General features: G+C 36.7%; 2 protein-coding genes across 3 annotated transcripts; one reads left to right on the top strand and one right to left on the bottom strand.

The window, feature by feature from the left end:
- Window position 1: 1 nt before the first annotated feature.
- Window positions 2–6,412, bottom strand: LOC126615459 (COP1-interacting protein 7-like). 2 transcript variants are annotated; one of them, XM_050283286.1, is made up of 9 exons: window positions 5,850–6,412; window positions 5,560–5,742; window positions 5,106–5,218; window positions 4,562–4,596; window positions 4,404–4,456; window positions 4,146–4,298; window positions 3,699–3,967; window positions 1,787–3,441; window positions 2–1,453 (listed from the first exon to the last, which is right to left on the bottom strand). In XM_050283286.1, exons 1-9 carry the CDS (start codon window positions 5,906–5,908, stop codon window positions 437–439), a joined length of 3,537 nt encoding a protein of 1,178 aa, XP_050139243.1. In that variant the 5' UTR covers window positions 5,909–6,412; the 3' UTR covers window positions 2–436. The 2 variants fall into 2 exon arrangements, with proteins under 2 accessions (XP_050139243.1, XP_050139244.1); XM_050283287.1 differs by having other exon boundaries at window positions 4,562–4,593.
- A 15,039-nt stretch (window positions 6,413–21,451) lies between these two features.
- On the top strand, window positions 21,452–23,508 carry LOC126616458 (TIR-only protein-like). The gene is made up of 2 exons (XM_050284513.1): window positions 21,452–22,012; window positions 23,107–23,508. Exons 1-2 carry the CDS (start codon window positions 21,525–21,527, stop codon window positions 23,216–23,218), a joined length of 600 nt encoding a protein of 199 aa, XP_050140470.1. The 5' UTR covers window positions 21,452–21,524; the 3' UTR covers window positions 23,219–23,508.
- Window positions 23,509–23,755: the final 247 nt, after the last annotated feature.

Raw genomic sequence — 23,755 nt, 5'->3', positions numbered from 1 at the left:
ATCACAAACATTATGTACTTGCTGATTAACAAAGGTGCAAAGATGTCTGTTCTTACACAAACAAACAGATTTGATATAAGAGAATATTACAAGAGATGCAGAAAATAGCTCGTATTGTCTATCAATTCAAATGCACAAGCTATATCAAATAAGCAGATGGCTATCTTTCTATCTTCCTAGGATATACAAAAAAAAAATACATAACTTACAGTGCTCTCCTTGTGTGGCAGCAACACCCGGAAGCCTTATTGGATACGAGAGCGGTGAGGCTATTCCATTTGACAGCCATAAAGAATGCATCAGCTGCATTATCAAGCAATTCAATTGGTCGGTCCATCCCTTTTGGACACGAACAACCCAAAAAACCAATGGAAAAATATTATGACATGCTGCAAACAAAAGCTACTAGCAATGAATTATCTTAGTTCCACAAATATCAATTGACAGGAGTGTTTCGGCTCTTCCGCCCAAACAATAGAAGCTTCTTAAACCCTTTGGCAGCTTTAGGAGAGTTCTCATCACTGTTCCACTTCTTCCTGGAGTGGAGTTCCGCAAGTGTTTCATCACTTGGTGGAGTAGAGATTTCTATCTCAGAGATCTCAGAAATTGGTAAATTCTTTGTTTTTGCACCAGTTTCTTCATTGTTCACAGCTGAAACAATCAAAGCTTTCTTAGGTGATCCCAGAATAGGAGGAGATACACTCATTTCCGAGATATAATTTCTCTTGTCTTCACTCAGAACTGGAAATTCTTTAGGCAACTCTTCAACATCTCCTGTAAACTGATTCAGTTTTTGAGCGTTCTCTTCAAAAGGTACAGATGAAACCAAATTGGGAGAATACCCATTGGTGCTACCATTCTCCAGGGCCTCTCTTTGAAACATCAAATTTCCCTCATTCTTTTCAACAGATGATGTACCATGGATTTCTTTTTTCTCTTCCAAATGATTGATGGAACAGGTGGGTTGAGTTACAACTGCAGCTGCTGACTTAACCGGCAGTGCTTCTGTGGATTCTATGCAAACCTTTTCCTGGACATTAGAGTCAGATGAAGTTAATTGATTTGATTTCTTCAGGTCCTCTTCTGTACCCAAAGGTTTGGCTTTGTTTGGAGTGGGTTTCTTATTCACTGCAGCAGCTGCCTTCTGTGATGAGGCACTTGCAACCACACCGTTTGCCTTGATGTTCTGTTTTTTGGGTTGGCCAGCACTTGGCAAAGTTGGTGTTAACTTTTCAGTTACTCGTGCAGTTGCAAGGCGTTCAATGGTGGAATTCCGCATGACAGGCTTATCTGATTTCTTAGTCTCATTCTTCGAGTTAGTCATGGAGATTTTGGTAGTTTTATTGTCCATTGGGGCCTTCTTAGATATTGCTGTATCAGAACCACTCCTTTCAGCAATTCTCTTCTGGCGTTGAATCAGTAACTCCTCCATTCTCTTTCTCCGCTCTTTTTCCTAATAAATATTGGAAAAGAAAGTCAATAAACCAGCAAAAAGGAAATGGAAGGGAGAGGGAGAGTGTTAGTAGCAATGAACAAAAATCAAGTCTCAAGACATCTAAGAAAAAGTGAAAATTCCATTTGATTTGGGAAACACATAACACACATAACAGAAAGTTCAACTGCATAATGAAGCCACCAAATAATAAATTTCTAATAAATTGACGGGAAAAGGGGCGAAAAATCTTTTAAAGAAATAGTAAATATCAGATACAGTCAGTGATATGACTACAAACTCTTTAAAACTATCTTAGAAAACCTTATAAAGGGAGTTTCTTTCAGTACATACCATTTCAGATTTGCTCTTGTGGACTGTGCTTTTGCTTACAGGAGCAGGTTTCTTGCTTCTTGACATGACATCAGACTTGCTTTTCGCCAAAGATCCATTTACAACTTTAGACCTGGCTTTTTGTCCAGGAATTCCACTATTTTTATCATTCCTTCCCTTACCATCAGAAGGCTGCTTAACTTCAACGGAATCACTTGCTTCAGTGCCAGGATTCTTCTTAGTAGCTTCAAATGATGAAGCAATAGTTTCATAATCCATTTCGGGAGTCCATGGTGCCACAGCATGCTCCATAGCTGATCCACGGTCAAGCATCATGTAAAGGTCATCCGGTTCATGAACACTATACGCTTCAGGTTTATCATTTGAAGTTTCTTGCATGCCATATTCATCTTGAGTAGCTCCATTGATCTCTGGGACGAAGCTTATATCTGTCCTGAACTGAGAATCAGATTGATCAACTAGTGATCGGCCTTGAACCATGAAAGAGTCATCCCCTAGAACATCTCTCTTATTCCTCTCCGCATGAATTGCATCAACACCATCAAACAATTTCAGATCATTATTGACATCCCTATTTGCTGATATATCTGTTTGGTTGTTCATGAACCAATCCCCTTCTTTAGAACATTTGGTTATGTACGATTCATTGACACAATCAGATAAAGTATCATGGGATTTGTTTCCAGATTCTTCAGTTCTCCGTGAAAATAATACGTCCTCATATGTGCTATCTTCTTTCTTGGTAATCCGGCCAACATTCTCGTCACCTTCGAAGTATTGGACACGTGGTTTACTATCATTACTTGAATCCCTCTCTGTCACCACAAAAAATTCACTTGAATCTGCTCGTTGCTTAGTCACTTTTCCTTCGCCAGAGTTCTTACTTGAAAAATATTCCTCCTCAATCTGTACATTGTGTGGTTCTGTAGCAAACGAACTTTCATCCTTGTCCCTCATGAGAAGGTCTTGGAAAGCATTCCAGTTTTCATTTTGTTTTTCTCCCTCATAAGTACTTGCAACACCACTATTTGAATCATCCACAGCGCCACGGAACTTGCCTCCACCTTGTTTTTTATGACGATGTGAGGTTGATTTATGTTTCTTCTCAAATGACCCAACAGCTTCCTCTACCTGCTGTTTAATGGATTTCCCATCAACAAATCCATCCTTGTCGGATGAATTTCCCTCAGACGTACTTCCTGTTTCTCCATCCCTCTTAGAGGTTATGTAATTGATATTTCGGATAACAACCTTTCTCGAGGACTTTCTCCCATGCCTTTGCTTATGCGTCTGATCATCAGATTCACTCTCATAACTGGAGCCAGTGTTGTCACCGGATACATCTTGGTCTGAAGTTTCTACTACTTTTTCATGAGAATGTTTCTTTTTATTCCTATGAGATTTACGATTCCTCCGTCCATCGGATTCCTGATCAAAAATAGGGCCAGATTCTTCCCCATTCGGAGGCCAGTTCATATTCCCTGGATAATATGTCGGAACCTGCATACCAGGAAAAAGGTAACCTTGATACGGGTGCCTTTGTGGATACACAGGACCTTGGAAATTGTGCATGTACTGAGGATGCTGGTTTGGCCATGGGTTTGGTACTTGTGCCTTCCCATCCATTGATGACATCGATGTTGGCAAGCTATTATCTGCACAAGACAAGAAGACGTTGGAGATGGAAGCTGAGTTTCTTTCCTATTATTAATATTATTAACTTCTCTCTAAGATTGTTCAGATGTGAAATGAAAAAGAAGATGATCATCGAAATATCTGTAGATTGTGATTTTTTAACCATGTCATGGATGGAGTTATCTAATACAAAGTTGCAATACAAGTTTTTGGGCCGAGTAGATCACAGCCAAATTATAGGCAGAAACGGGAACGACTCTTGGGTGTTTAACCATACCTTGGTTCGCGTCGAGACTTCCATGACTTGTTGACTCCGACACTAATGTGTCTAATGAGCTATTCTTCCCAACAGAAAGAATGTTTTGGTTAACATTTATCATGAGATTCTGATGGGGGTCATTATCTTCTCCAGCAAGAATTATTCCTGATGTTCCCAAGTACGGCAGTTGTGGCTGAGAAAGTGCCTGCATTGCTGCTATTTCTTCCATCCAAAGCCTATCTTCGTTCTTTTGCTTGTATAGATTTATGAAATTAATGCATGCTTCCCTGAAAATAAAAAACCGAAACTGAGATGTCGTCCTTTAATAAAGATACACACCCACCGAACCTCCAAATGAGAGAAAAGAAGAAAAACAGTGGATAACATTAATTTTGGAATGAGGATAAAAGCCTTCAAAAAACTAGTGGAAATCGGTAACAGGTGAGTCAAGTCAACATTTCATACCTTAAGCGTGTAGCTCCAAAAGTATCAGCAAAAGATATAAGATCTTCTATGTAGTCCAGTTCAAATCCAGCAACTAAAGCACGAGCATAAGCCATCGCTTGCTCTTTGCATAGTACTACCTTCCGGGTTTCCAAAACACGTTGAAGACGAATCCTGTTCAACACCAAAAGCTGAATAATCAATGCATGAAAATGCAATTTGTTCTAACCAAGCAGTATAATAATCACATATGAACTTTTGAAAATCCAGACTACTTACTTGGAATTTTCTTCTGGCACAGCATTAATGGCTCCATTGGATTCACTGTTTGACTAAAACACCATCACAACACAACAAAACGGTTCATTATAATTGCAAGAGCTTCAAAAGGAACCAAATCAGTACTTTTACACATACAATTGCCGATTGATGCATACCTTGATTGCAGTTGACTTATTTTGATTCCCATCTGCTGTCGACATTTGAGAAACCAAAAGTTAGAAGACACATTTTCTCAACTGTAGCCGTTAAATTGACAAGGACAAAGGGCGCCCATGCACAAGACTCCCACCATTGCACGGTCCGGGTTGGATCAGATGCTTACTCCTGTGAGACGATTTGCTATTTCTACTTACGACCTCTATGTCACAGCGGAGCAGCCTTACCGGAGAGATTAAAGCATGCTTAAGGGTTCAACAAGAGTCGATATTTTGTTATCTTTAAGGACATACAATCCCTAGTATCTGGGGAAGATTTTCCTAAAACACTATTGCTCATGCAGCACATCACCGTTAGTATCCTAAAGAGCAATAACTCGCAAGCTTTCCCATAATAGAAAATAGTGTTTAATCATTGATTTTGATGCTAGAATAATTCAACAAATTGAGAATGCTGTAGATTCAGTAAATGTAATCAGCAGGTAAGTGAATTGAAGAATATACAATAACAGGGTAAATAATATGAAGGATCTCCGAAATGCACCTTCTGATTCGGCTAGTTCACTCGATTGAATTGAATTCTCAATTTGCAAAATCTCCCTCTCAATAGTCATAAATCTCTCAAGAACTTCTGGCGTGCTAACAAATTTCACAAACCTGTAGCATTCACACCAATAACATCACACCAACTACTCAATCTGTCAACAATGAAAACTATTTCGCGCTTCACACATGACAAAATCCGCAAGACATAACATCCTAAAGATCAGAACATTACACGATTACATCAAATCTAATAGCCACCCGAACTCTCCAACTTCAATGTTACTACTTTGGTCATCTCAATTACAAATATAAGCGTTTATTTCTATAATTAATCCAATTCTTCATTCGAATTTATCACAAACCCAGATCCAAACTTGGTGATCAAATTTAGAAAATTATCGCTCAATTATGCTAGATAATTAGAAAAAACACATACATTTTTACAACATTACCTCTGCAAAGTGGCTTTGGTGAACCAGGAGGCACCGGAGTCCGAAGGACGAAGAATGATGGAGTACCCTCCTTTGGAAATCTGATCCTTGGCGCATTTCAGGTGACCAAGGAATGGTTCCAGAAGCCCTGAAGCCAATTTCTCGTTTGCACCACCACCAGCAGCAAATATCACCAGTTCACATCTTTTAACACACAAAAAACTAACCTTTAGCAGAAACCCAGAAAATGTAAACTGTTTCATTGCATGAAACAACATCAAACTACACGAAAGATTGGATCTTCTATGTACCTTGTCCTGGTTGGAGTGAGTTGAAAGAGAACATGGTCAAGGCGAGTTCTGGAGTCCATTGTGTTAGAGAGAGAGTGAGCGAGGGAGAGAGAGAGAGAGTTAGGCGATCAAAATGTGAGCTTGGTGGACATGGGAGTGGAGACGTTTTGTTTGATTGGGGGTGTGCAAATGAAACTTAGAGAGAGAGAGAGAGAGAGAGTGCCAGCAGACGGTGATGAAGCTGAGCACATGGGGCAATGTTTTTTCAGAGGGTTCGAGAAGAGAAAGAAGCACTTTTAGACTGTCCGTGAAAGTGGATCCCACGTGACTATACCGACGGAAACGTTTCTATCTTCTCTCTCTCTCTCTCTCACACACACCCCACATTGTTTTCACGAGAGAGAGATGAATCTAAGGTGTTCAATCTTTCTTAAACCCACTCCACTCCCCCACAATCCACATCATGGTAGCGTTAGATTGTCAGAATTGCTTTCTCTCTTCTGCAAGCTTGTTTTCGAAGAGATCCGTATTTATTTAAGAAAACAAAGAGAAATAAGGGGTCCTCTCTCTACCTCTCTCTCTCTCTGTTTGTACCCTTTTTAGGGTCAACACTCATGCTGGATACGTGATAATATATATGTGAGAAAAGTGTGAGGAAAATGCTATAGTTGGTTTTGCTTTACTGCTAATATTACAGATCTTAAACGAAATAGAGTGAGGGACTGGACAAGGAATCATCACACTGTCAAGCACCAACCGCATAAAAGCTACTTCCTCTCCTCAAGGACCAGTGCCTATTGGATAATGTTAGCTAATCTTCTTCTCTCCCTTTACCTTTCCTTTTACTTGAACGGTTACGAATAAATTATGTTAACATTTTATATTGATTTTTTTTATAAAAATAATAAGACAAAAATGAAGTGTGAGATGAGAGGAGGGAAGGAGATGAAAATAGGAGAAGAGAAAATCCTACTCCAAAATAAAAATGCTTCCCTAAGGAATGGAAGAGAAAAAAAAAAAACAATGAGCAGGAACCGAGTTATGAAAGAATTTCACATTTTCTAAACAATTTCACTCCTCACGAATCAATTATGACATTCGGGATTGACTCTCATCTCATTTCTCATTTTCATTGTAGCAAAGCTAGACGAGAGATTGGATTGTACCATAAAACACATAAAGACATTGGCTTAACAACAAATATTATTTGTACCGTGTGTATGCATGAAAGGTTTCAAGGGTTCTTTGTTTTCTTCTTACGATGTGAACATTGCAAGGCCAAATGAAAGATCGAGATATTTGGCTTTTGCAAGTGTCATTCCAATTATTATTTAATGCTTTTGCCTAATAAGCCATAACCTTCTTTCATTTCGATATTTTATATTGTACAAAGTATACTAAATTGTTTTCATAAATCATATATGCAAATAATAGTTTTATAAAAGATGATGGAATAACGGGATTTCAATCATCGTTGGTCGATTCCAACAGCTGTTTATGGTTTTATATGCTAACAAAGAGAGCACCCAACAATTTATTAGTCACAACGATCACCACTCACCTTTCTGTTATGCATTTTTTTAATTATTTTGTTTAGCTTCTTCCAAAACTTAAGCCACATTTGATGATTTTCAAAAATAATTTATGAGTACCCACCAAGTTGTATATGGCATCCCAATTCCCAAGAGTAACTGGATGTAAAGAAACTGCAATTCGAATTCCAAAGTTTTATTTTGGTTTTGTTTTTCTTTGTGCATTTAATTGTTTGGCAAGTGCTAAATTGTCTTTATGCATTTAGAGTACTGTAGTAAATTAATTTCAAATTGATGAAAAAATGATCCTTGAATAAGGAGTGTGTTACTTTTTATATTATCAATTAGTTTTATGATAAAATTTCAATAATCAGAAGTAAGCAAAAGTAATCCCCAGCTAAAAACAATTTCTCTTTCTAGCACTGGTTTATAAAATGTTAGGGAATAAAGCAAATACAATATTATGTCATATTTTTAGACATAACGTCCTATTGTGAAACAACAATCTACCTTACATTAGCTGGATGCATTAAGACATTTTATCTATGACGGTGATGACCAAACACCCATTTGAAAACAGTAACATTTCTGGGTCCACTTGCTTTCTCTTTATTTTGTATTTTATGATTAAGCATTGATATGAAATCTTAACCACCACCACCACCAGAGGACAAACAAAACTTTCATTTCCTACAGCCTTCTCATCCATATGTTTCTTCTGAGTGTCACAAAACTTTGTATACCTTGTGCTCCATCTGCCTTGAATTTGTGATTAAAAACTAGGAGCAAAATCATCCCAAATAATGTAAAAGTGGAACTATTTTGAAGGTTATGAGTCAATATTATTTTACATATTCTGCTCTAATCTTAGTTTATTTTGGTTATTATTTTGGAAGAATGTTGATACTTTGAATTGGATTTTCAATATAGAACTTTTGACTTCTTTTGGAGTAAAACGTAATCAAATGGATGAATTTTGGAGTAATTCCAGTTGGAGGATGTTCATGAGTCGCTTAGCTTGATTCTATCAAAATATCAGATTTTTCCACCAAGTGGTTATTTTCTGGCGATAGAATAAAAGAGTAGTGAGTGATGCTGCAAAAGCGACGTTTTGGGTTTAATTGCGAGTTTTGGAGCTCAAGATACCTATTTTGGATTCAGCCCCTTCTAGAGATGTGTTCAGAATGTTCCGATATTTAAAACAAGTTGTCATTGGCCGGATTTGGAGGAGATTTGAGGCTAAAACGTGGCTGGACAATACCCTTGCAGATTCTCCTAACTTAATTAGGACTTTATTTTTTTAGGATGTTCCGATATTTAAAAAAAAAAAGGACTTTATTTTCCAGTATATTTTATTATTATTTGGTTTCCTAGTTGGAGCCAAAGACTTTTATTAGGGATTAGCGCAGAGTTTAGGAGAGCGATATAAGGTTTTGGTCGACTCTAGTTTTTCTACTTCTTCTTTGATGCAACTTGGAGATAGGAAATTGACTAGGGTTCTAGGAGAATTTTAGACTTTTACTTTAAGGTGTTTTCAATCATTTTGTTCATAATAATATTTTCTATGATTTTAATTATGAATATGCATAACTAATCCGTTTTGCTAGGGCGAAGCCTTGAGCCTTAGCATGAATATGTAATTTTTATTTAATTGCTTATGATTGATTGCATGTATGCTTTGAATTATTAATCACTATTTTAAACTATCTAATTGTCTTAATGACTGATCATCATTAGGATCATTAGAAAAGTAATTCGATGCAATTTGATCGGAATATCACCGGAGAATTGGGTTTTGCTTCTTGTGGTAATAATTGTAATTTCACTTAAGATGATTATCACGTCTTAGGGGTTGCATGGTTTTTCAGAGTGTTTTCGCAGAACTTAATGAATGGATTGCATGTTAGATATACGTTCTTACTTGAACATCACGAGGAGAATATGTATTAGGAAAACCTAACCTTCAACATTGCATGTGTAGATCATAAGTAATTGGTAAAAAATATATAGGATTGTTATGGTGATGGCGGAACCCTAGTGCTTTTATAAATTAGTATTTAAAAACTCTTTTCTTTTATCGTATTAATTTTGGGCGAATTTACTATTTGTTTTTAATTAAAATTTTAATATTACCCAAATTCAAAATCTCCTTTTTGTTGTGAACATTCCTAGTTTAAGTATGATTGTGTAAATCCTAGATTAGATTTGATTCTAGTTATCCTTTCCTATTACAACTTGTATTACTTGGAGAAGAAGGAATATCTTCTCTCCCTTTACTACTATAAATAAAGGCACAATGTAGGAGGGATAACAACACACATTCCCTTACAATTTTACAAACACACATCTCTATTCCCTCTCTCCCTCTGCCGCCGGCCCTATTCCTTTGTCAGATAAAAATAGACCACAACACGTTATCAGCACGCTCCTACCGCTGCGCTTAGGAATCTGACGTTGGAGAATTTTTTTCTGCATCAAACCAGTTCATCCATATCATCACGCAATCAGGTTCTTTCAAAACAACGGCTTTTTACTCGATATTTTGCAAGCCCTGATAGCATGAACATTCACTATGATGCATGACCCAACTTTACGTTTAACTTATTTTAGATTCTACATAAATTGTGTATGCCTCATAACCAAAATTGCTGCAATTATGTGAATTTGATATTTGCCATGAATTGAATCTTACATATGTACATGCATTGAAACTATTATTTGCATATGCATCAATTTACATCTGTGATTCATTGAAATATACAATTGAATTATTCATGCATATAATTGAATTAATGAAAAAACAGAAAAATTGGAATTGGGATCTAGGGTTCTGTTCGAACCCGTGCCTTTGCATCTTGCAAGGCCGCAAGCCACCAAGCCCGCAGCCTGCGATGGCCCAACCTATCCCATTGCCAGGCATGCAACCTGCAAAGCCAAGAACCCGACGCCCATGGTGTCCCATTCCCAAGAAAACCACTAAAACCCGACACCTTTCATGGTGCCCATTGACCACGGCGTGGCCTGCAGCCATTGCTTTTAACCTCTGGTTCATGTCGCCGACGACCAGAAGTCGTCCCACATCTAAAATTGAATTGAGATTCATCGGATTCTCATCGATTTTTTTTGAAAATTCAATTTCATTTTTTTAGGGTTTTACAATTGTTGAAACGTTGAGATTTTCTTATCTCTGTGGTTGTCCATGACAACCGTGACTCACTCCGAGCCCCTACAACCCCGACACGACCACCTGCAGTGGCGTCGTCCAATTTTTCTGGTTTTCTTCCCCGGCCAAGCACACCCAGCGCCGCTGGGTTGTTCGGTTTCTATCCACCCGAGCCCGAGTGGGCTCTAGCTCCTTGGCCCGTGAAAAAAAAAACAAAACAATTTTTTTTTGTTTTCTGGGCTCGCCTGCAGCAGCCCAGCCCTAAAAAAAGAGCAATTTTTTTGGGTTTCTTTTGGGCCTGCTTGAAGCAGCCTGTGTGAGAAAAAAAAAAAAAATTTGGGTCTGGCCGTGGCAGCCAACTTCTTTTTGCTCCCCTCCCCGTGAGCCTAAAGCTTACTCATGACCCACCCGAGGGTTCTTGGCCTATATTTTTAGGCCCCGAGACTTCATTATTTATTTATTTTTAAATAATTTGGGTTTTTCATATTTTCCCCACATCTTAATTTGGCCCGAAGTCCAAATAAATTCATTCAATTATAATTATACACCTAAAAGTTATATTTCTTGCATATACTTGTTGCATATTTGTTTGCATATATATTTGTGTTTGCCTGCAGGAATACATGAACCTGAAGTTCATAATTACTTTGAAACCTGAAGTTTCTTTTAAACACGCCTTGTTTGAAAACCTGAAGTTTTCACTTAAACATATCACCCATGAAACCCGAAGTTTTTCATGCAAAATTAAACCAATACATGTCTATTAGAACCTGTATGTTCTACTCCTATGTGAATGGATTGCTTTTTTCTCCATTACACTAACCACATCTTGTCCATCTATTTTGTGATAGGAACATGTCGAATTTCAACAAACTCGACTTCACTGCTTTAGAGGTCTCTAGAAGGAACTACCTCAAGTGGGTTCAAGATGTGAAGCTCCACCTCACTGCAAAGAACTTGCGTCCTGCTATTAAAGAAGCAACAGATAAACCTGTTGGAGAAGCTGAAAAAGCCACTGCTATGATCTTCATCCAAAGACATATCCATGACGCTCTACAAACTGAGTACCTTGCTGAGGAGGATCCACGTGCATTATGGGTCGTTTTGGCTGATCGTTTCGATCACCAAAAGGACATATTCTTGCCTGAAGCAAGACACGACTGGCAACACTTGCGCTTCCAAGACTTTAAGTCTGTGAATGAATATAATTATGAAGTTTGTCGAATCCGATTAATTCTCAAGTTTTGCAATGAAACTTTGACTAAAGAGGATCTCTTGGAGAAGACCTACTCGACCTTCTCTGCTTCTAATATTATCCTGCAGCAACAATATAGAGCTCATAAGTTCTTGGATTTGATCTCTGTTTTACTTCTTGCTGAAAAGCAGAACCAGCTGTTGATGAAGAATCATCAAGCTCGACCTACTAGGGCTACTGCTGTGCCTGAAGCACATTATAGCACTAATCAGCACCCAACACGCCAAAAGCGGCGTGGTAGGGGCGGCCATAAGCCATCCCACAAAGGTCAACAGAGCCAAGGCCCATCCAAGAGAGGAAACAAAGCCTAGAAGCGCCCAAACCTCGCTCCCAAGGCCCTGCACTTCAAGAATAAGGGCAAAGCATCCAAAACCATGGATGACGATATGTGCTATCGCTATGGTTCAAAGGACCATTGGTCCCGTGTTTGCTAAGCTCCCAAGAAGGTTGTAGATGAATATCACTCTCGTCGTAAGAAGTTTGAATCAAACTTCATGCAAGTAGACGAACCAGAGACTAAAAAAATGGAGGTTTCTGACTTTCAGGAGGATACCACTCCTATGGAAGATTAGAATCTTAGACATAGACTTATTCTTAGTTAAAATAAGACCATTGGGGCCGAATTCCACCTAGTGGCCGAACCCCCCTTGTTTTTTAGTTGATTTTGAACAATTTTCCTTTATGTTTTGAATTATTAGTTGGCGATTTGTTTTGGATATTAAGTTTTAATCCTTGAATAAATGAAATTATTTTGAATTGATACTTGTTTTTATAAACTTTTATGCATGTGACCGATTCAAATTAATTTTTCATTCTAGGTATGACTAGTGAGAAAATTCGTTGTCTGGCAGATAGTGCAACCACGGACACTGTTTTGCGTAACGCATTTATTTCACTAACTTCATACCTAAGAATGCACATCTGACAACCCTCTCAGGCCCATCCAACCTGATAGAAGGATACGGTAAGGCACATATAATGTTGTCCAATGGTACAATCTTGACCATTGCTGAGGCATTCTATTCTCCACGTTCCGGAAGAACGTTACTCAGTTTCAAGGACATTAGAGATAACAATTACCACGCTGAAACCCACGTAGAAAACGGAGTTGAATTTCTGTGCATAACTTTTTATGAATATGGCCAGAAACGTATTCTCGAGAAGATGGAGCGTATCCCGAGTGGTTTGTATACTACGACCATATGCCCCATAGAATGCCACTACGTGGCCAGCCCTACCACAGGGACCGCGTACGAAATTACACTTTGGCATGATCGTTTGGGACATCCTGGACGAATAGCGATGCGCCGTATCCTCAAATCTTCACACGGGCATCCACTAACCCGAAGCTTAGGTTTGATCCATGAAATTGCATGTCAAACATGTTATATGGGAAAGCTTATTACTAAGCCTTCTTATGACAAGATTCGTTCGAATCCTCTCATTTTTCTACAACGAATTCAGGGGGACATTTGTGGACCGATTTAACGTCCCTGCGGACCATTTAGATATTTTATGGTTTTGGTTGACGCTTCCACACGTTGATCACACGTGTGCTTGTTGTCCACAAAGAACGCTGCATTCTCCAAACTGTTGGCTCAGGTTATCAAGCTCAGGGCTCACCACCCTGATTATCCGATCAAATCTATTCGATTGGCTAATGTTGGAGAATTCACATCTAAAACTTTTGATGACTATTGCATGTCGGTTGAGGTTGAAGTTAAACATCCTGTACCCCATGTTCACACCCAGAACGGCCTGGCAAAGGCTTTCATTAAGCGCTTACAAATGATTGCTCGATCGTTGGTTATACGTATCAAGCTCCTGATCGTTGCTTGGGGCCATGCAATATTGCACGTAACAAAGTTGGTCCACCTGAGGCCTGTTGTGACACAACCATTTAGTGCCTTTTAGTTGGTCACCGGATTTGAACCCAACATATCGCATATGCGCGTCTTTGGTTATGTAGTATATGTGCCGATCTCGCGGCCCTTACGTACAAAAATGGGGCCTCAGCGAAGGATGGGAATCTATGTAGGATATGATTCTCCTTCGATTATTCGTTACTTAGAACCTTTGACAGGCGATCTGTTTACCGCTCGTTTCGCGGATTGTCACTTCTATGAGACAGTCTTCCCATCGTTAAGGGGAGATAAGAACATCAACGTTCCTAATGAACGATGCGAATTATCGTGGACGACTTCCACTTTGTCTCATTTAGATTCCCGCACCGCTCAGTCCGAAGTTGAAGTGCAGAGCATATTAGATCTCCAGAGCATAGCTCAGAGCATGCCAAATGCTTTCATCGATCTAGTGCGCGTGACAAGATCATATATTACAGTTGTGAATACGCCTGTAAAGATGGATGTACCAAATGTACGACGGACTACCCTTTTGGAAGCCCGGGACACCAATTCTGGTGATCCACGTATATTAGCGGCTAGCCAATCATTTGCCCCTACACAAAAGCGTGGCAGACCCCTTGGTTCAAAGGATTCACACCCCCAGAAGAGGAAAACCATGGCACAAGGTCCTGAAGAGCCTACCGTGAATCCGACTATCGCTTACTTATTCTACCCAACTCATGAGGAAATTCTAGATTACGGAAGTGTCCTTGAAGAGACGAATCATCCTCCCGAGAATCGTGAGATTTAAGTCTATTATACTAGCTTAGATGATGTGTGGCGTAGAAATGAGATGATTGTCGATGATGCATTAGCATTTGCAGTAGCTACTGAGATCATGTTGAGCGATGACATTGAACCGCGTTCCGTTGATGAATGTCGACGTAGAACTGATTGGTCAAACTGGAAACAAGCAATCCAAGTCGAACTTGATTCACTTGCAAAATGTAAGGTGTTTGGACCTGTAGTTCATACTCCTCCACATGTGAAGCCCGTTGGCTACAAGTGGGTTTTCGTTCGGAAGCGTAATGAGAAGAACAAGATTGTGCGTTACAAAGCTCGTCTTATAGCACAAGGTTTCTCACAATGCCCTGGGATTAATTATGACGAAACTTACTCACCCGTTATGGATGTGATTACTTTTCGCTACCTTATCAGTTTGGTGGTTTCCGAAAAACTGGATATGCAGCTGATGGACGTAGTAACCGCGTATCTCTATGGGGATCTTGATACAGAAATTTATATGAAAGTTAGCGAAGGACTTACATTGACTGGTTCAAATATTTTCAAACCCCGGAACACGCTATCAATTCGGCTGAGGCGTTCACTCTACGGTTTGAAACAATCCGGAAGAATGTGGTATAACCATCTGAGTGAGTATTTGACTAGTCAGGGATATGTGAACAACGAACTATGCCTTTGTGTGTTCATTAAGAAGTCACTTTCCGGATTTTCAATTGTTGTAGTATATGTCGATGACATGAATCTCATCGGAACTCCCGAAGAGCTCGCAAGAATTACTTCGCACCTAAAGTCGGAATTTGAGATGAAAGGTAAGACTCGATACTGTCTCAGTCTCGAGATAGAGCATTGTTCGGATGGAGTCCTAGTACATCAATCGAACTACACCCAGAAAGTGTTGCGCCGTTTTAATAAGGTTAAAGCGAAGTCTTTGAGTACTCCTATGGTCGTTCGTACGCTAGATGCAAAACGAGATCCCTTCCGTCTGAAAGAGGATGATGAAGAGATTTTAGAGCCTGAAGTTCCTTATCTAAGTGCGATAGGCGCTTTATTGTACTTAGCTCAATGCACTAGACCCGACATCTCATTCACTGTTAATCTTTTGGCAAGATACAGCAATGCACCAACATGCAGACATTGGACTGGCGTGAAAGACATCTTCTGTTACCTTAAGGGTACTACGGATTTGGGCTTGTTCTATCCCTACGAATCCTCGAGTGATGCCGCACCTTATGCTCATCGGGTTGATTTTCGCCTTGTTGGTTATGTCGACGCTGGATACTTATTTGATCCGCATAAGGCGCGTTCTCAAACGGGTTATGTCTTTATCGTTGGAGGCACCGCAATCTCTTGGAGGTCAACTAAACAGACCTTAGTTGCCACTTCGTCTAACCATGTTGAAATTCTCGCCTTACATGAAGCAACTCGGGAATGCTTTTGGTTGAGAGCAATAGTGGGCCATATTCGAAGCTCTTACGATCTTCATCCTGCCGTTAATGCCCCGATGATGATTTTTTAGGACAACGCAGTTTGCATCGATCAGCTCAAGAAGGGTTACATCAAAGGAGACAACACCAAGAGCATTGCGCCGAAGTTTTTCTTTACAAATCAACAACAAGAGCATCAGAAGATTGAAGTCACGCAAATCCGTTCACAAGACAATCTGGCCGACCTCTTCACCAAATCACTGTCGAAGGCGACGTTTCAGAAGCTTGTTCATGAAATTAGTATACGTAAACTTTCTGAGTTGTAACTTTACTAATTCTCTTTGGAATTATGTCAAACTCAGGGGGAGTATCCTGTAGATACTTGCTTGATCTTAATGTACTCTTTTTCCCTACGATTAGGACCATTTTTCTCAATGGGTTTTTGCTACCTTACTAGGTTTTAACGAGGCACCCACCTTGGGCTGGTCATATCTCTGATGACGTCCTGTAGAAGTTTCTTTTGACTTTGCATTTCTCATAAATTTTTCCTTGGACTATGGATTTTGTCCCTACTCGGGTTTTTGCCATAGCCTTAGGGTTTTTTAGCGAGACTTATTACTTATGCAAGTTCCTACCTTATTGAGAATAAGCGTTGTTCCTTGGAATTAGTGCCGACGAGTCGACTTCCTCAACTTCTGCATGATGCTGACACACTCAAGGGGGGAGTGTTGTCAACATTCCTAGTTTAAGTATGATTGTGTAAATCCTAGATTAGATTTGATTCTAGTTATCCTTTCCTATTACAACTTGTATTACTTGGAGAAGAAGGAATATCTTCTCTCCATTTACTACTATAAATAAAGGCACAATGTAGGAGGGATAACAACACACATTCCCCTACAATTCTACAAACACACATCTCTATTCCCTCTCTCCCTTTGCCGCCGGCCCTATTCCTTTGTCAGATAAAAATAGACCACAACACTTTTTCAATTTTTAGTTTTAAGTAGTTAATTAGGAATTGGTTTTACATAAATTATTTAAATAGTTCTTGTGGAGAACAACCTTGTATGAGCATCTATACTACAACATCTTTGTACTCTTACAAGTATTTTGTGTGATTTTAACATTCTTTACGTAAGTACTAAAAATCCTATCATTGACCGAGCTGTATATACATGTGAGCATGATGGGCACGGACATATCTAAATAATTGAATCAAATGCAATGTTGACAACCTAACAAATTTTCATTAATTTGAGTTCAAAATTAATTGTGTGAGATATTTGATATCATGATGACTAGTTAAATGGACTTGACTTGAGAGTGAAGAATGATTGATTAATTAATTACTGCAAACTTGTGTAACAAGAATTCAAAAACGAAAACAATTAATTAGAAATTAGAAAGCAATAGAATATTTTGAGGATTTTCCGTTGTTAGCTACTGAAATTACACTCAATTTCGGGTTAACTTTTGCCGAATATTGGGATTCATGATGGACTCTAAGGAGTTGACGGAGAAAAATCGAATGTCTTAGGATTTTCGATTGCTTGTTATTGAACTTTTGCAGAATCTTCAGAATTGTTGCTGCCTGATACTGCAACTCATGGTGAACTTCCAATATTCGGCAAAAAGGAATATAATATTTTGAGGATTTTCAAATGTTGGCTTCTAAACTGTTACACAGTTTCCAGTCATTGGGAGTGCTAGCAACATTTGTACTAACCTTTACATTTAGATTTTTCACCTTTTTAAATGACACGTATCATTTTTTTACAAAAAAAAGAAAAGAAAAGAACTTTCATGCTTTTGGCTAGGAATGATGATGAAAAATAGAAACTATAATTTCGAAGGCATTAAAATAGCATCGAATAAAGTTGGGTTTAATTTTGGAAAAAAATCAATTTCCATGATTGAATGTAATTCAACGTGGGCCCGGTTTTTAGCGTCAAGCAGTTCCCAATGCAACAATTCAAAACAAAATTATAATCCATGAGAAATTTCAATATGTTATCTTGGTGGAGGACTCAGGGATGGCTGAGAAGTATGTGTGAGTTGATTTTATATCGCACCCCACTAGCCACCAACTGTGAGCAGGCGAGGGGTGCCAACCTTGAAACCACAGTTAGAGGTGAGTCTAGTGTGCAAGTATTTGAACTTATTTGTTTAGATTTAAATATTTGATTTTAGGTTTTATATAGTTGTTCTTAGAGTGTTTAAATTTGAATTATAATATATGGAAACTATTATTAGCACTCTAAAAATTTAATTCTACACTCCTTACAAGTGTATTTTTCTTTCTAATTATATAAAGTTTGGAGAGCAAAATAAGATTTTGGAGTGCTAATAATAATTTCTTAATATTTTTCACCAAAAAGTACATTTTGTGGAATGGAAAGATAATAATCTAAACTACATATCAATATAACCCTATTTGTTAACCAAATAATGGTGAAAAGACTATTTAGTCCTTTATCACAACAAAAAAGTTAAGGACAATAATGTAATTTCACAAAATAAAAATTTTCAATTTTTTGTTTAAGCATCACCTACAGGTGATTTTAACATCTCTATTTAAAAAATAAAAAAAATAAATTAAACCTCTCTCCCTCTCTCCTCACTCCCACTCTCATGTTCTCTCCCACTCCCTTCCTCTCTCCTTCAATTTGAAAAAAAAAAAAAAAAAAAATTCACACCACTGTGTGTGAGCATGTATCAGTAGGATTTGGATCCTCTCCTGAGCAGAGGGTTCGGATCCTGTTGACCAATCAACATGGACCGTTGGATCAAAATCCAATGGCTATAAACAGAGGATCCTCTAAAAGTTATAATAATTGTAATCGTTGGATTTCTAACGGTCCGTGTTGCTTGGTCAGCAGGATTCAGACCCTCTGCTCAGGAGAGGATCCAAATCCATATTAGTATGGTGTTATGAAAATGGAAAAACACAAATAATAAAAACTTAAAAGGGAAATAAAAAACCAAAAAAAAAAAAAAAATTTGGGATCGGTATAAGTTACACTATTGACTTCCCCATGTAAGTTACACGTATAGTTTTGACTTAATGTAACTTCTCACTTTTCTTCTTAGTCTAGGTTTTTATCCCACCTTGGGTTTTACCATAGCAAGATTTTGTGAGTTTTACCTTTTTATGCATTATTCCGTTGATTTGAGACTCGCATTCGACTTCATCAATTGTACTTACTTCATCGCTGAAGACCTGATGCGCCATTTATTTGAGTATTTACACACTCAAGGGGTAGTGTTGTAGTCCTATTAGATTAGGAATGTGATTGTGTAAATCCTAGTAGATCTAGGAATATCTCTTTACATTCCTATTAGAGGTTAATTACCTATTAAGAGTTGTAATCATCCTAAAAGGGTAAGGATTTTACCTATCCTATTGCTATAAATAAAGGCACAATGGGGTGGAATAGAACATACCTCACAATTACACATCTCTCTCTTCTCTCTCCCGCACCCTCTCTCTCTTTCTGGCCTCCATAATTGTTTAAGTAGATTATGCCTACAACAAGTGGATGGTTTTTGATTAAAATTCAAAGATTTGAAGCCCTATTCATTAGTTTTCCTTATTAAACAATGAAGCATTTAGATTAGGGTGCTTTAGATTTTGTCCCTTACATTTCATGATTCCTAGATAAAAACCCATCTACATATAAACGTCTAATAAAAGCCCAAATTTAAAATCTGCAGCCACATCGGAACACTATTGACCTACTAATACAATTTATTTACACCCATGCCACTTTCCCAAATCCCTAAATTTATTCCAAATTAAAATATATAAACTGTTGTATTGCATTAATTATATCCATATCATACCAAAAATTTACTTTTTTGTGTGATATATATAGCTTTAATTGGGAAGTAAATTACTTTGTTCCAATTATTAAAAAAAATTATACTAAATTCGTGTTATATATTTTGAATCAAATAACACTTCTCTAACTTGTAGGTAAATTATTTTTCATGTATTGTTACATATATTAGGCACGTTTTATTGTTGTATAAATATAGGTATGACATAATATTTTTCAATATAATACATCAAATTATATTTCTTCTTGTTATGGGTAAATTATTCTCCATGTATTGGTGAAAAAAATATATTATATTACACACAGGGTATAATTTTTTGTAGGTAAATTATTGGAAATTAATTTGTAGGTAGGTAAATTAATTTGTTCCAATTATATAAAAATATATATATATACTACACCTAGATTATATATATATATATATATATTTTTTTTTTGAGAAAACCTAGATTATATGTTTTGAATCAAATAACATTTTTGTATACATGGTAGGTTAATTATTTTTCATGTATTATTACATATATCAGCCTATTAGGGACGTTTTTTTGGTAAAAATATATAAAGTAATATGTATATGCTTGTTTGTAGGTAAAAGATAAAATCAAAAGCATGATCCAATTCCTAAGTTTATGCAATATTTTGTTGTTGGTATACAATATTTTGCAATTGAAAACGAACATTTCAAATAGTAGGTAGGTAAATTAATATGGTCTAATTATATAAATACATAAACACACACACACACACACACACACGCACACATATATATACACACATTTTGAATCAAATAACATTTTTGTACATGGTAGGTAAATTACTTTTTTATGTGTTATTACATATATTAGGTTTTTTTTTTTTTTTGTAAATATATATATATATATATATATGAATTTTTTAACATTAATGTCTTATTTTTCTTTTTGCAAAATCATTAACTCTCTCCTTACAATCTGCATAGAATTAATTGTGCACATCAAATATTCAATAGGGGTATTTTAGGCATCTAAAAAATATAAAATGTGTAAAGTAATATGTAATTAATGAATTCAATTAGGTGGATCCTAGTTTTAGTAAAAAAATTATATCGGGTTTTAAATATTAAAAAAATTGAATTTGAGAGGTTAAAGTCATATTTTCAATTTAGATTATGAGAAATTTTGTAGAATAGTCTAAACAAGTTATTATCGCTGTAATGAATTAATAACTTATTAGCATTTAAATATATGTGCGTAGGAGGAGACCTTATTATAATTTGCGACCAAGTATATCGTTCAAACAGTCAAAGAAACCCTTTCATGGTTTGTAAAACTTTCAATAAAGCAATATGGTAGTTTGTTCCCTGTATGGTAATATTAATATGAATTGAAGTATAAAAACAAGAATTTACTTTGAATTTCTGCAGACTTCAAACAAGAAAGAACTGACAATGAAATTCGCTGAATAAGTTTCCCACGTGCATTTTATATTATGTTTGGACCTCAACATTAATTTGGTGGAAAAAAGAGAACATTAACTTTTAAATTTGTCCAGGAGCTGTCCCAATGCATGTTATATGTGTATTACAGTGAAGGCAGCTTCACACAGAGAGGGACCTTCAACGTGTTTGAAGGGTTTTCATTAGTTTATTTCCAAAATTCAACTGGGATGGTCAAATTTTGAACAGGAACACATTCCATTCAAAGAAATAACTTGGAAAATAGAGGCTTCAAGGCTCTATTTAAAGCCGTGCAAATCAAAGCACATCTGGCATGCACCAAAAGTCTCATTATTCAACAGACAATTAATTAAAGAACAAGGCAGAAAAACAAAACTAGGGTTCCATACAAAAAACCATGCATCGTTCAGCAGCCATTAGCTTGAAACACAATCTTTTCAGCTACCAAAAGCAAACCCAATTGGCCGAACAGGCTACGAAATCTTGCGATGTGTTTCTTAACCATAGAGGAATCGACACGAAGAGAACAATCGTCTCTTTGCTTTACGACCATCTTTCTCTACTCAACTTGCGCCCTTTCTTAGATAACAGGACCATGAGACCTGGAGATAAACTGTTTGATAAAATTGATGGCGCAATAAGGGGTTGTAAGGTTGGTGTTGCTGTGTTTTCGCCTAATTATTGTGACTCCTACTTTTGCCTTCATGAACTGGCCCTAATCATGGAGTCCAATAAGAAGGTCATTCCTATATTCTGTGACATTAAGCCCTCTCAGCTTTGTGTCGTGGACAATGGGCAATGTCCGCCGGAGAAGCTACAAAGTTTTAGGTTGGCTCTTGAAGAGGCTAGGAACACCGTAGGGTTGACATACAGCTCGTCAAAAGGGTAAGATCGATGAATCTATATTCTTTTTTCATTTTTTGTCAATCTATGTTCTTTCTTTCCTTTTAGGTTTATATAGAGCAGCAATACTTATAATATTTTGAAAAAAATTAATTAATTTGTGCCGTATAGGTCCATATAACCATTTTGCTTTTGGTTTTTAGTTTTTTTTTTTCATCAAAACAAAAAACTCGTTTGTTATTTACTTTCAGTTTCAAACAAATAAAAATTGAAAATTGAAAACCAAATATTACAACTCAAGAAAATTGTTTTCAATTTTTGAATTTTCATTTTCATTTTTTCACTGAAGAGCCGTTTGATAACTCGTTTTCAGTTTTTATTTTCACTTTTTTTAATTGAAAACTAAAAACCAATTTGGTACGAATACTTTCAATTTAAAAAAAAATGATAAACAAAAAAGTGAAAATTACTTTATTGAATTTTCAATATTTGGCTTTATGTTTTTTGTTTCAATTTTTTTAAAAATTGGACATTGAAAGTAGTTTCCAAATAGGTTTTCAGTTTTCAAAAAAATAAAAACAATGGTTATTAAACAGCCTTGAAAGTTGTTACCAAACAAGTTTTTTAGCTTTTGTTTTCACTTTTTTAAAAAAAAAATGGAAACTCAAAACTCGTTTGGTTACTATTTTTAACTTTTAGATAAAAAATGAAAACTAAAAATAAAAAAGTGAAGCTACTTTATTGAGTTTTCAAATTTTGGCTTTTGTTTTTTAGTTTTTATTCTTTTTTATTTTGAGAATTGAAAACTGAAAATAGTTACCAAATAAGTTTTCAATTTAAAAAAAATGAAAACTAAAACGAAAAACAAAAAAATGAAATGGGTATCAAACAACTCTTAAGTTTTCAAAATTGACTTTTAGGTTTCAGTTTTTATGTTTTTAAAAACTAAAACTGAACTGGTAATCAAACAACTAATCATCTATTGACAACTTACATGTAGATTAGGCCAGCAGCACTGTAATAGGTAGGCCAACGATGTATAGACGAAAAAGTACATCAGGAAATGCTTCAACAGTCGATCACTTTTGATTTTCTTACTAGCTTTCCTTACTTGCGGTTTCTTTTGGGTTTTATAGGAACATGGCAGATGTTGTAACAACTGCTGCAGATATTGTAATCAACAGCCTGATAGAGATTGAGAACGAAAAGCGTTCCATGCAGCGTCCCAAAACTCCATACCGTTTATAATTACGACTCACGCTACTTAGTGAAGTTATCATCAGAACATGAACTGATGATCCTTGATTGCTTTAGTTAATTCATATTGCAATAAAGTTAATATGGTATACAAAGATTTTAATTATTATTTCCACATTGTTTAATTCTTTATTTCTTGGTAACAGACACCAAAAGCTGAAGCTAAGCGCTTGCTAATTGACATGTAATTGTACTTCGCATTCTTTTTAGTTGTATACTTGTATGTATTACAAATTTTTCAATTAGAAATAAATGCCCGTGACACAATCAATCTTTGTTCATGAATTTCTGAATATTTGTTTAGCAGTTTAATTCTTTGATCGGTGCGTATATTGTAGTAATTACTTATACATAAGGTAAGAAGGGTACAGTTGGATGTGGATGAATTTATCGAGTTATGTTAAAGGCAGATAGGAATTCAAAAAAGGGGCATATATACCAACTACCAAGCCGGCCTACGAATTTATCGAGTTATGTTAGCAGAAAAAGGGGCATATATACCAACTACCAAGCCGGCCTATGAAGTTG

Source organism: Malus sylvestris, chromosome 3, assembly GCF_916048215.2.
Source record: "Malus sylvestris chromosome 3, drMalSylv7.2, whole genome shotgun sequence".
In the NCBI taxonomy this organism is placed as follows: domain Eukaryota; kingdom Viridiplantae; phylum Streptophyta; class Magnoliopsida; order Rosales; family Rosaceae; genus Malus; species Malus sylvestris.
The sequence above is the reverse complement of the archived record's forward strand: the minus strand, read 5'-3'. Positions and strand labels throughout refer to the sequence as shown.

Coding starts and splice junctions, on each gene's coding strand:
- LOC126615459 (XM_050283286.1), bottom strand. CDS start 5,908: ATGGACTCCAGAACTCGCCTTGACCATGTTCTCTTTCAACTCACTCCA. Junction 4,597..5,105: donor TGAACTAGCCGAATCAGAAG/GTGCATTTCGGA, acceptor AAATGTCGACAG/CAGATGGGAATCAAAATAAG. Junction 4,457..4,561: donor ATAAGTCAACTGCAATCAAG/GTATGCATCAAT, acceptor ATGGTGTTTTAG/TCAAACAGTGAATCCAATGG.
- LOC126616458 (XM_050284513.1), top strand. CDS start 21,525: ATGCATCGTTCAGCAGCCATTAGCTTGAAACACAATCTTTTCAGCTAC. Junction 22,013..23,106: donor ACATACAGCTCGTCAAAAGG/GTAAGATCGATG, acceptor TGGGTTTTATAG/GAACATGGCAGATGTTGTAA.